The sequence below is a fragment of the Lithobates pipiens genome, unplaced genomic scaffold (assembly GCF_037356315.1).
Source record: "Lithobates pipiens isolate NorthernLeopardFrog02 unplaced genomic scaffold, aLitPip1_a1.2 Scaffold_22, whole genome shotgun sequence".
NCBI classification, from domain to species: Eukaryota; Metazoa; Chordata; class Amphibia; order Anura; family Ranidae; genus Lithobates; species Lithobates pipiens.
This window is the reverse complement of record NW_027507784.1, coordinates 279008314-279021810: the sequence shown is the minus strand read 5'-3', so window position 1 is coordinate 279021810 and position 13497 is coordinate 279008314. Positions and strand designations below refer to the sequence as shown.

General features: G+C 40.5%; 1 protein-coding gene across 1 annotated transcript in view; it reads left to right on the top strand.

Annotated features, from left to right (window-relative positions):
- BAIAP3 (BAI1 associated protein 3) overlaps positions 1 to 13497 on the top strand; it is a 554780-nt gene that overhangs the window by 367411 nt on the left and 173872 nt on the right. The window contains exons 8-10 of the mRNA XM_077449095.1: positions 2026 to 2239; positions 4478 to 4522; positions 6573 to 6650. Of these exons, the coding sequence (XP_077305221.1) occupies positions 2026 to 2239; positions 4478 to 4522; positions 6573 to 6650 (337 nt within the window). The remainder of the gene's footprint in view (positions 1 to 2025; positions 2240 to 4477; positions 4523 to 6572; positions 6651 to 13497) is intronic.

Below are 13497 nucleotides of genomic sequence, written 5' to 3'. Positions count from 1 at the left end.
TCTATGCTTTCAGTTATCTTGATGTAGTGGAAGGGAGCTCACAGACAATGTATATGAGGGTTGCATTCCTGCTTTCAGGTAAGCATTAGACTGGGTTCCCATACACTATGGTACCAAAAGTATTGGGGCGCCTACCTTTACACGCAGATGAACTTTAATGGCATCCCAGTCTTAGTCTGTGGGGTTCAATATTGAGTTGGCCCACCCTTTGCAGCTATAACATCTTCAACTCTTCTAGGAAGGCTGTCCACAAGGTCTAGGAATGTGTCTAGGGGAATTTTTGACCATTCTTCCAGAATTAAATTTGTGAGGTCAGGCACTGATGTGGATGAGAAGGCCTGGGTTGCAGTCTCCACTCTAATTCACCCCAAAGGTGTTCTGTTGGGTTAAGGTCAGGACTCTTCACAGGCCAGTCAAGTTCCTCCACCCCAAACTCCCTCATCCAAGTATTTATGCCAATATTCCAGTCAGTACTGTTCAATTACTTAACAATCACTTAATAAGAAGTGAAAAATTTGGGGATCTGTTGAGACCAAGCCAAAGTCAGGTAGATTAACAAATATTTCAGCCACAACTGCCACAGGAACTGTTCGGGATACAAAGAAAAACCCAAAGGTAACCTCAGGAGAAATACAGGCTTCTCTGGAAAAAGATGGTGTGATTGTTTTTAAGGAGCACAATACAATGATACTTGAACAAAAAAGAGCTGCATGGTCAAGTTGTCATGAATATGCCCATCAACACCCTGACCTTCATTGGCTTTTTTGTAGCATTTGAGCAGTATAGGCTCCTTCTGGCAGCTTAACCATGCAGCTCTTTTTTGTTCCAGTATCATCGTATTGTGCGCCTTAAAAACAACCACACCATCTTTTTCCAGAGCAGCCTGTATTTCTCCTGAGGTTACCTGTGTGTTTTTCTTTGTATCCCGAACAGTTCATGTGGCAGTTGTGGCTGAAATCTTTCTTGATCTACATGACCATGGCTTGGTATCAAGCGATGCCAAAATTATCCACTTCTTATTAGGTGATTGAACAGTACTGACTGGCATATTCAAGGCTTTGGATATATTTTTCTATCCTTTTCCATCTTTGTAAAGCTTCATTACCTTGTTACGCAGGTTTTTTGACTGTTCTTTTCTACCTCCTCATGGCTCAGTGTCTAGCTTGCTTAGTGCATCCATGTGAGAGCTAACAAACTCATTGACTATTTATACACAGACACTAATTGTGATTTAAAAAGCCACAAATGTGGAAAATTAACCTTTAATTGTCATTTTAACCTGTGTGCCACCTTCTGTGTTTGTACCAAGGCCAAACATTCCAGGGTATTATTTTTATGACATAATGTTATCATTATGATTTAAAAAGGGCCCAAAAAACGATGTGATAATAAATGGCTTCATCTGATTGCTATCCTTAATAAAAGATTTTTTTGCCATGATCAGTCATATTTTCAATATTAATGCCAAAATTTCACAATTTCTGCCAGGTTATGCAAACTTTTGAGCACGACTGTACACCCACTGGTCCATAGGGGTGAATGGACCGTCCCATCAGGTTTGCATGAAAAACTGACAGATGGATCTGATCAGAACAGTCACGTGAAAATGGCCTTACTTTGTCATTTCTACAATATTACAATGTTGCAGTCTGACCCCTAGGGGAGAGGAGACCAAGAAAATGCTTTCCCTTGCCTCCATTAGACTGACAACTGATATCTTCCGAGCTTAGGCAAAGTTATTTTGCCTGGAATCCAGGACAGATTTGTAATTTGGAAATTGTGCTGTTGCTGTATAAAGTGTTAAATCAGGAATTTATTCATGCAGATATGTGAAATTGCTGAAAGATCCACTTTAACTTGCTGCCTTCTATTGATCTGGGGTTCTTTACCATGTGTACCTTCAGCCAGAATTTTTAACATATTTATTTACAGATCTGATCGGTCAACAAGTAACGCCATCGTATAATGAAAATAACTCATAACCCAGGTTTCTTTATATATGCCTGTTTTTTATAATTGGCATAGGTTTTAGCGACCCATATTGCATGCTGGGAATCATGATTGTGCAAAGTGCGAAAGAAACCGAGGAAAAGAAAGAGAGGAAATTTAGCTTCCGAAAGAAGAAAGACAAAATGGAGAAACGTTCAAGTATAAGGGAAGTGCTGCCAGCAAAGTACATCCAGGTCACTGAGGTCAAGAGCAATACCTTGAATCCAATTTGGAATGAAAACTTCCTTTTGTAAGTGGAGTGACATTCTGCACCTAAAACTTCTTCTGTTTCATGTAACGTATACATTGAATACACCGTGTTCCCCCTGAGAAGTGTTTTAGAAGGTTTCCTAAAATAATATCCTGTGAACAAGACCCTCAGCCATATTTTTGGCTCTATGTCAAAAGCAAGTACTTGCTTTATGTTATAAAACACGGCTGTACTCTATAATGCTGAGAGATTTTAAAGAAGGGATTTCTATTTTATTTTTAGGCTTATTGAGTTTCATCTTAATACACTTGATAGCTAAAAGATGGTCAGTGTGGGACTTCTATGATGTCACATACTAAGGGTCATGCTATCTAAAATGGCCATTCTCTTTTTGGTAGATGCTATTTTTTAGACCAAGTACATTTCCTGCAAGTACAAAAATTACATGGCAACATTGCCAGAACTCCAGAGTTCTTGTAAGATCCTGTGCACTGAACTGGATGATCTCAAATAATGCTATCAGTGCTCCCTCTGTGAACTACAGAACACAAGGGCCGGTGCTACCACTAGGAAGCCACATTCCTAGAAGAGCGCATTACTGTCTAAGGGCGCCCAGTCGCTAGTTTGCCTCCGTGTCTGCATTCTCTGCAGGCTTCAGCATGTAACTAACGCAGTCTCCGGCAGCTGCTCCGTCCGACAGGTAGCATAATTAGAGGCGCAGCACTGGAGCCATCGCTAGAGGAAGCAGAGCCGCTGCTTCCTGTATAGCGCTGCCTCCTGTCACATGGGCAGGGCAAAGGGGGTGGGGTCAGGGGTGGAGCCAATGAGAGCAGCAAAATTAGGTTTCACCTAGGGTGTCGAAAATCCTTGCACCAGCCCTGCAGAACACCCCCTATATATGTCATGAGTTAAGGAATTTGTAGTTCAAATTAATAGAGCAGCCTAGGGGGATAACACTGCTATTCCACTGACACAGAACAGTGTGCATGTGTTGTCTCTCTGGGACAGGAAGTGTGTTACTGGCAGGATCAGCAGGTGAAAATAAAAATCAGCCAAACATGAAATAGAGAGGAGAATTATGTAAGATCTCATGAACATAATGTCCATTTAAGGAGCTAGGTTCCAAATTAGCCCACAATGCGCCACCTATAACTAAAATATAATTTATTTTGGCAGGTTGACTGTTGTATATGCCTCCCACTGTTTTTTTTTTTTTGATTGGTTTGGAACCTAAAGCAGTGATAAACCCAAAAGCAAATGTTTATTACTTTGCAGCTTACCAATTCTTAGATGTGATGGCTGTATGTGTTTTCGTTTTTAGGCCTCCTTGCCTTTATTTTCAACTGGTGATGCTGCCAGTAAGTCTATCGTTTTTCAACACAAGCTGTCCTGTAGATGTAGCAGTTAGAGGGTTGGGACCTATCATTTACCACTGACAGGGGTGCTTACAACAATCAGCTTTTATTTATGTAAAACCTTTCTACCAATGCTGTCCAATGGTGTCTGTGTTGCTCCTTTATCCAGAGCATAGGCACTCTAAAGGCCCATACACACAATCTGACTTTTTTGACAACAAACATGCAAATTAGCTGTTTTAAGGCAAAATCCGACCATGTGTACGCTCCATCAGACAAACTTTTTCGGTTTTCATTGTACTTTTGTTGGCTGTGCGAATGGACAAACTTTCCGGCAACAAAAGTCTGATGGAGCAAAGCCCGATCGTGTGTACAGAAAACCATAGGACTTTTGTACAAAGTACAAACACGCATGCTCAGAACCAATGCAAAAGATCAGACAACAATACAGAAGTTGGCCAAAGGTGGCGGTAAAGAGCAGAAAAAACACGTGATTTGGTGAAAGTTGGCTGAAAAAGTCCTGCCATGTGTATGCAATACAAGTTCACGGCAGACGCCCTTTGTACGAAAATCCACGGGAAAGTTTGTACAAAGTCCAATTGTGTGTATGAGGCTTAATACATGAGGTGTGATACCGGTCAGATCACTAGGTAAAAACTGAGGTGAAAAGCCTATATAAAAAGAAAACAAATGCAGCCACCACATCGAATGATTGGTAAGCTGCAATATATTACATTTTTGGTTTTGAATTTAATACTGCTTTAGGCCAGGGTGACTAAAGAACTCTCTACAACTGCTATTAATCAAATGTAGTTTTTACTTCAGTTGTGATTATGCAAACTGTGACAGAGAAACAATTAATAAATACTATTTAACAACTTTGTTAGTACCCATTAAGTATCATTTATTTTTTATTTTATAGTGAAATTGATGATATTTATACTGACCAGCTTCACCTGGATATTTGGTATGTATAATTGGTTCTGTTTACCTTTCTCTATATCTCTCCTTTCTCTTGGTTATTCTTTCTCTTTCTTCCCTTGCTCTTTTTTCTCTCTCCCTCTCGCCCCTTTCACTTTTTCTCTCTCCTCTCTTGCTCCATTCTTTTTCTCTCTTCTCTTATTTTCTTTTTTTTTTCTCTCTCTCTCTCTTGTTTATGCTCTGTGTGTGTCTCTCTCTGTTTCTCGCTTGTTTTTTTTTCTCTCTCTCTGAGATATTTTATAGACCTTTAGCCTAATGTCACATTAGTGCTGCATGATGATGTGTCTTTAGTGCATTTTTACATGTGTTTTTGAAGTGTTTTCATACTTCATGCATTTTTTTTGTAGAAGGAGACTATAGAGGAGATTTAGCAAAACTGGAGCACTCAGAATCTGGTGCTGCTGTACATGGTAGCCAATCAGATTTTAACTTTAGCTTGTTCGATTTAGCTTTGACAATAAAACCTGGAAGCTGATTGGTTTCTATGCACAGCTGCACCACATTTTGCTCTGCCCATTTTTAGTAAATCATTTTTTTCAGTAAAATAATACTTTCTAAGATTAGTTTTGAACTTTCCTCCAGTTAGTTTTAGGTCATATCCCCGTGTTCTTAATTTTGGTTTCATATTGAAAAGATGGCCTTCCTGAACCTTATTCACTCCCTTGATGTATTTAAAGGTTTCAATCATGTCTTCCCTTTTTTCCTCCATACTGTTCATATTAAGTTCCTGAAGTCACTCTCGATATGTTTTATCTTTCAAAACGTTCACTATTTTTGTTACCAGTCAATGGACTCGTTCTATCTTATCAATATCTTTTTGTGAAGCCTCCAGAACTGGACAAAGTATTCTAAATGAGGACTGGAATCAGAACCTCCTTCCTCTTGCTGGTGATCCCTCTAGTGATGCATTCTATTCGCTTTCCCCACTGCATGGTCACACTGTTTGCTCATTTTGCAAATAAGGAAATAAGCCCCCCCAAATCTTTTTCTTCTGTAGTGCTGGCTAACACTGTACCCCAATGTTGTACTTTCTAAGGGGATTCTTTTTCCCTGAGTGCATCATTTTACATTTAGAAATGTAATCCATCGGACCAGCACACAGACGAACGGTTTTCCCGATAGGAATTGAGTCCATCAGACAGATTTGAAACATGTTCTATTTCTAGATCTGTCTGATTTTTTAAAAGAAAAATTATCGGACTATCCCACACATGATCGGACCATCCGATGGAATGATTCCGTCAGACCTAGTCTGCCGTAAAGTCCAGTGGTGTGTACGCGGCATTAAACAACCTTTTACACATGTAAATGAAAAAACATATATAGTGAAAAATATATCTATAATATTCACTGAGAAATATATATACAATAATAAAGTGATATACAGTATTTATAAGCTCACTTTGCAACATTATAAGGGGATCCCCAGAAAAATGTTCATGTACAAAAAAATTCTCTGGAATGCATTACAAATGCATTAAAAGCATGTTAAAAATGCATTAAACCTGCACGTAACTGTGCATGTGGAAACACACATTAAACATAGGAATTAAGGTGTGAACTAGCCCGAAATACTTTCCCTTCTACCTTTTCTGTTCAGCCTTAGTAGTCGTTTCTATAAAGAATGGGCTTAAGATAAAAAAAAAAATATTAGCTGGCATCTCTAATTTTTACAGTCTAGGTTTGAAAAAAAAAATTTGATTGGTTGCTAAACTATGTAAGGGGTTCTTTGCTGCCAGAGTGATAAGCATGTGGAAAACCCTTCCACAGTTGGTGATGTCAGCAGGAAATGTAGATTAAAAAAAACACTTTCAGATGGGCATCTTAGCAAACACAATATACGGGAATATGGGAAATAGTAGTCACCTAATCACATACACACACTCACTAACACAGGTTGAACTGGATTTACTGGTGTTTTCATTTAATCTTAGCACCTATGTAACTATGCTATTGACAATAAGAAATGTATGCTTTACCACACTCTTCATACATTGCACAATACATCTGTGGTTTTAATGCCTAATTTATTTCAGGGATCATGATGATGATGTGTCTGTGGCAGAGGCCTGCACAAAGCTCAATGAAGTCAGTGGTTTTAAAGGTATGGGCAGGTAAGGTATTCAGTTCACCTACCAAACATCTTGTGCGTTAACCAACTCTCATATTTAGTGACACGTCACCAGTAAAACTGTAATGTTTCTGTTATATGCAGTGAACAAAAAAATTTCAGCAAAACAGTTGCCTACTGTTCTCTGCCTTCAGACGAAGATTGCCATTCCTGGATACATATCTGTAGCATTGCATACAAGGGGCCGCATGTATTGATTCTACAGTGTCACACCACCATTTGATACTGACTAGTATTCAATAATCAAAAACCCTATAATCTGCCAGATAATTGTGTTGTATATAGCATAGGGGAGGCGTTCACTAAAAATGTATTTATTTTTTTCAAGTAAGTTCTACCTTTTGGATAGAGTGGGGTATAAATATAAAAGCCTCTGTTGGGAAAATTTGTTTTGCTGTCGAGATTTCCCTTGACTTCCTTTCTTGAACACACAAATTTAGGTTTACCATATCTATGTAATTTGAGGACCTACCTATCCAATTAATGTTTATCATATCAGGCAGGCCCTTGCACTGCATATTGTTGGCAGATATAAATGAGATTGTACAATCAGAGTGTAACCTGTGTGGTTAGCATTAGACAGATGTCATCAGAGTAATTGCCAACACTGAAAGATTTTCTGTTGCCTCCAGTTCTAGTAGCATACAAAAAATCTTGGATTTTCCATCATTTTGTGTCCCGGTGATAGTGGTCATCAGGACAAATAGATTTAATATCCCCTTGGGGTTAGAGACAGCAAACTTAAGCCAGTACATACTAACAGTTTTTTCGGATGGCTGTTGACAGACCGACATACACACACACAGGCCGAATGTAGGCCATTTTGTTTGAACTGGCCAACATTCGGCCCATGTGTACCCGGCATTAGAAGAGAGCTAATTAAATGATCTGCTTACATTTATTGCCAGCCTGAAGGAGCAATAACTTGTATGATAATCTTTGTGAATTTCCTTATACAGATGAAATACCTACAAAACTGCTAAAATAATATGTTTGGTAAATATAACATACAGTTGCAGAAAATAAACGAATCAATGCAGGGATGCACGCAATAGACTTAAAATACATTTTTGATTGTTTAAAACAAAACAGCTGTGTCATTCTTTGTCAGTGGATTCTAATGTGCTATATTTTGACAGCAAGGCTTGTGCAGTTGAATTCCTAGCTAAACCCACCTTCTACCATCACAGGGGATTTTACTTTTGTCTATGGTCCTCTTTTTGGTTATAAATTCCAGAGGACCCCCCTACTTCCTTAACCACTTCAGCCCCAGACCAATTGTCAGCCTAAGGACCAGAGGTCTTTTTACAATTTCGCACTGCACTGCTTTAACTGGTAATTGCACGGTCATGCAATGTTGTACCCAAACAAAATTTGCGTCCTTTTCTTCCCACAGATAGAGCTTTCTTTTGATGGTATTTGATTGCCTCTGCGATTTTTATTTTTTGCGATATAAATGGAAAAAGACCGAAAATTTTGAGAAAAAAATATATTTTCTACATTTTGTTATAAGAAGAATCGAATAAACTCAATTTTAGTCATAGATTTGGGCAAAATTTATTCAGCCACATGTCTTTAGTAAAAAAATTTTCAATAAGCGTATATTTATTGGTTTGCGCAAAAGTTATAGCGTCTACAAACTAGAGTACATTTTCTGGAATTTACACAGCTTTTAATTTATGACTGCCTATCTCATTTCTTGAGGTGCTAAAATGGCAGGGCAGTACAAACCCCCCCAAATGACCCCATTTTGGAAAGTAGACACCCCAAGGAAATTGCTGAGGGGCATGTTGAGCCCAAAGAATATTTTTTTTTTTTGTCCCAAGTGATTGAATAATGACACAAAACAAAAAAAGTTTACAAAAAGTTGTCACTAAATGATATATTGCTCACACATGCCATAGTTATATGTGGAATTGCACCCCAAAATATATTCTGCTGCTTCTCCTGAGTACGAGGATACCACATATGTGGGACTTTTTGGGAGTCTAGCTGCGTACGGCACCCTGAAAACCAATCACTGCCTTCAGGGTTTCTAAGGGTGCAAATTTTTGATTTTACTCCTCACTACCTATCACAGTTTCGAAGGCCATAAAATGCCAAAATAACACAAACCCCCCCCCCCCCCAAATGATCCCATTTTGGAAAGTAGACACCCCTAGGAAATTGCTGAGGGGCATGTTGAGCCCATTGAATTTTTTTTTTTTGTCCCAAGTGATTGAATAATGACACAAAAAAAATAAAAAATAAAAGTTTACAAAAAGTTGTCACTAAATGATATATTGCTCACACATGTCATAGTTATATGTGGAATTGCACCCCAAAATATATTCTGCTGCTTCTCCTGAGTACGAGGATACCACATATGTGGGACTTTTTGGGAGTCTATCTGCGTACGGCACCCCGAAAACCAATCACTGCCTTCAGGATTTCTAAGGGTGAAAATTTTTGATTTCACTCCTCACTACCTATCACAGTTTCGAAGGCCATAAAATGCCAAAATAGCACAAAACCCCCCCATATGACCCCATTTTGGAAAGTAGACACCCCAAGCTATTTACTGAGAGGCATGTTGAGTCCATGAAATATTTTATATTTTGCCACAAGTTGCAGGAATATTAAAAAAAATTTTTTTTGCACAAAGTTGTCACTAAATGATATATTGCTCACACATGCTATGGGCATAAGTCAAATTACACCCCAAAATAAATTCTGCTGCCTCTCCCGAGTACGAAGATACCACATGTGGGGGTCTTTTTGGGAGCCTGGCCATGTACGGGACCCCGAAAACCAAGCACTGCCTTCCGGATTTAAATATAAAACGCTACCAAAAAAAACTGTTAGCGATCGCAGGGATCAGGCCTGACTCTGCGAACGCTGCAGTTATGTGTTTAGTGTTTTGTAAGTGACAGTGATCGATCAATACTGCACTTGGGTGGGCTGGGCGGAGGGGCAAAACACAGGTGCTAGCAGGTATCTGGGCTGATCCTGCTAACAATGTGTTTTTTTGGAACCCTAAACTGCTGGGGACGCTAGTATAGATCTGATCAGATCAGATATTGATCTGTTCAGATTCTATACCACTACGGGAGGTTTATGCTTTGAGTGTGTGTGTTAGCGGTACTGGCACTAACCTAGCGCTGCCTGGGGCGACGCAGACCCTGACCCTAAAACCTAATTGATATCACCGCCGGGTGATCAGGGGGTTAAACCTTTATTGGGTAATAAATGGTGGGTGCCCTGATGCTATAAAAAGCAAACTAACTAACCAGAGTCACCCGTAACACTTATTCGGTGATCACTGGTGAAAGGGTTAACTAGGGGCAATCAGGGGGTTCAAATTTTTATTAGGTAGTATATGGGGGTCCCTGGCGCTATATAAAAATCTGACGGGGAACCTAAATAACTAACTGGCTAACCAGCGTCACCAGTGACACTTATACGGTGATCGCTGGTGAAAGGGTTAACTAGGGGCAATCAGGGGGTTAAAACCATTTTTGGGTAGTATATGGGGGTACCTAGCGCTATAAAAACCTGGCGGTGAACCTAAAAAAATAACTAGCTACCTAACGGCACCAGTGACACTAATGCAGCGATCAGAAAAATGATTGCTTAGTGACACTGGCAAAAGGGGGGGAAAGGGTTAACTAGGGGCAATCGGGGGGTTAAAACCGTTATTGGGTAGTATATCGGGGTACCTAGCGCTATAAAAACCTGGCGGTGAAGCTAAAAAAATAACTAGCTACTTAGCGGCACCAGTGACACTAATGCAGCGATCAGAAAAACGATTGCTTAGTGACACTGGCAAAAGGGGGTGAAAGGGTTAACTAGAGGCAATCATGGGGTTAAAACCATTATTGGGTAGTATATCGGGGTACCTAGCGCTATAAAAACCTGGCGGTGAACCTAAAAAAATAACTAGCTACCTAGCGACACTAGTGACACTAATGCAGCGATCAGAAAAATTATTGCTTAGTGATACTGGCAAAAGGGGGTGAAAGGGTTAACTAGGGGCAATCAGGAGGTTAAAACCATTATTGGGTAGTATATCGGGGTACCTAGCGCTATAAAAACCTGGTGGTGAACCTAAAAAAATAACTAGCTACCTAACGGCACCAGTGACACTAATGCAGCGATCAGAAAAACTATCGCTTAGTGACACTGGCAAAAGGGGGTGAAAGGGTTAACTAGGGGCAATCAGGGGGTTAAAACCGTTATTGGGTAGTATATTGGGGTACCTAGCGCTATAAAAACCTGGTGGTGAACCTAAAAAAATAACTAGCTACCTAACGGCACCAGTGACACTAATGCAGCGATCAGAAAAACTATCGCTTAGTGACACTGGCAAAAGGGGGTGAAAGGGTTAACTAGGGGCAATCAGGGGGTTAAAACCGTTATTGGGTAGTATATCGGGGTACCTAGCGCTATAAAAACCTGGCGGTGAAGCTAAAAAAATAACTAGCTACTTAGCGGCACCAGTGACACTAATGCAGCGATCATAAAAACGATTTCTTAGTGACACTGGCAAAAGGGGGTGAAAGGGTTAACTCTAGGGGCAATCAGGGGGTTAAACCTTTATTGGGGAGGTAGGGGGCTACCCTGGACCTAACACTAACTGCCCTGACACTTTTTACTGTCACAACTGACACTAAATGCAGGGATCAGTAAATAAATGATCACTGCAATCAGTGACACTGTGACTGGGAGGGGGAGGGGGGGGATCGGGGGGGGGGAGATTTGTGTGCCTATGTGTGCCTACATGTTAGTATAGTGTTTGGTGCACTTATTTTCAGTGTTCTCCTCGTAGTCCGATCAAAAAGACCGCCCCGAGGAGAATTACATCACTTCCTCCCTGCCTGTGTTTACTATACACAGCGGGACCCCCCACGCGCTGGAAGGCAAGCACGTACATGTACGTGCTTGTGCCTGTACATGCCATTCTGATGACGTACATTGCCATGTGGTGGTCCTTAAGTGGTTAATGTAGGTTTTCTTTAAAGCAAACCAGCAGGTTTACTTTAATCCCTGCATCCCCAGAAGCACAGACTCCCTTTTCCTATACTCCCCCAAAAACTATTAAGCACTGAGAGGCAAAAGAACTACTCAGTTCTTCTAGGTATGGAGTAGCATTACCATTGTATTCCATGCTCCTGCATTAGCTACAATATAGATTTCCTTCATTCCCAGATGGTCTGAATAGAGTGGCAGGGTGGGGGTCAAATAAGGGCTCCCGGGGGCTACTTCATAGTAAATCTTCTGAGTGAGTAAACCACATAACCACTCTGAGGAAAATGCAGTCGATATAAGGGGAGATGCCTAGTTGGCTTTTTAACCGCTGTAGATTATTTACATATATTTTGGTGGTAGTGATGGGTTGTAGATTTTGCCAGTGGATTGCCTACACATACAAGAAACATGGGGTCATTCAAATTACTGGTGTCCACCTAACATTTCATCCAGTTTGGGGTAGACCCACCATTAAAAGTGTAACTGAGAGACTTGAGGAAGATCTGCTTTCCTGTTGTTAAGCCCAGCCTCCATCCTTCAAGTATTAAAATATTATAGCCTCTACTGTCCACTAAGATTCTGGTATTTGGCTGATGAATGACATAAAGAGGGGTTTAGCAACACGAGTGATGGGGTTTAAATGTCCACCTAACATTTCATCCAGTTTGGGTGGACTCGTTGAAAGTGTAACCACCTTACGAGTCTTGAAGAACACCTTCTCTCCTGTTGCTAATCCCTGTCCACATCCTTTAAGTAATAAAAATACCAGAGCCTCTACTGTCCAATAAGGTTCTGGTATTTAAATGATGAATGGCATGGGGGGGGGGGGGGGGGGGTTAGCAACATAAGGAGCGGGGTTTGATGTGGATTAATGTAAATCTTGCTTAAAGGAAACATTTCCTTAATGGAATGTGGGGATGCCCATGACTGACTCCTTTTTCTGCAAGTACTAGTTCTCTGGCTGTCATGTTGACATTCTTGTCAAAATACATTAGGCCACTGGACAGAACAAGAATGTAGAAAAGGACTTCAGGCTACTCCAACTTTCTTCTTATATATTATTTTCTGGGCCAAGGTCTAAGTAAACATAAAGCTCAAGGGTCAGCAAAACAGGCCAGCAACTAACTTTTTTCCGAAGATTAGTTATGAAAGCCCTCATAATTGTTATTGGAAAGCTTTACGTTACTGATCGGATGGCATCCAAACCTTTTTGTTGTTCTTACTCTTCTGTAAACAGTTTTAGGCTGCATTCACACCTGAGCGTAGCGTTTCCAAGCAGAAAATCGTGCGATTTTGCGGCATTTTTTTTGCAGGGTTTTTACCGCGATTTGCCACGATTTTGTGCAGGGCAAAAGGTCACCAATGTTAAAAGAAGAAAAACGCCCAAATCTGCTCAATTCGAGCGACAAAAAAGGGTCCGGAACTTGTTTGAGCTTCAGGTGTTCGGCTTCAGGCGACATGGAGTGGAGATGTGAACCATCTCCATTGAGAATAATAGATTTTTTCCCCTCTAGCGTTTTGTAGCTTCAGGCTTCAAGCTACAAAATGCTCAGGTGTAGGGATGAGCCGAACACCCCCCGGTTTGGTTCGCACCAGAACTTTCGAACGGACCCCAAATTCGAACGAACTTTAGAACCCCATTGAAGTCTATGGGACTCGAACATTCGAAATTAAAAGTGCTAATTATAACGGCTAATATGCAAGATACTGTCCTAAAAAGGGTTTGGGGACCTGGCTCCTGCCCCAGGGGACATGGGTCAATGCCTAAAATGTTTTTAAAAATGGCCGTTTTGGCGGGAGCACTGATTTTAATGACGATTAAA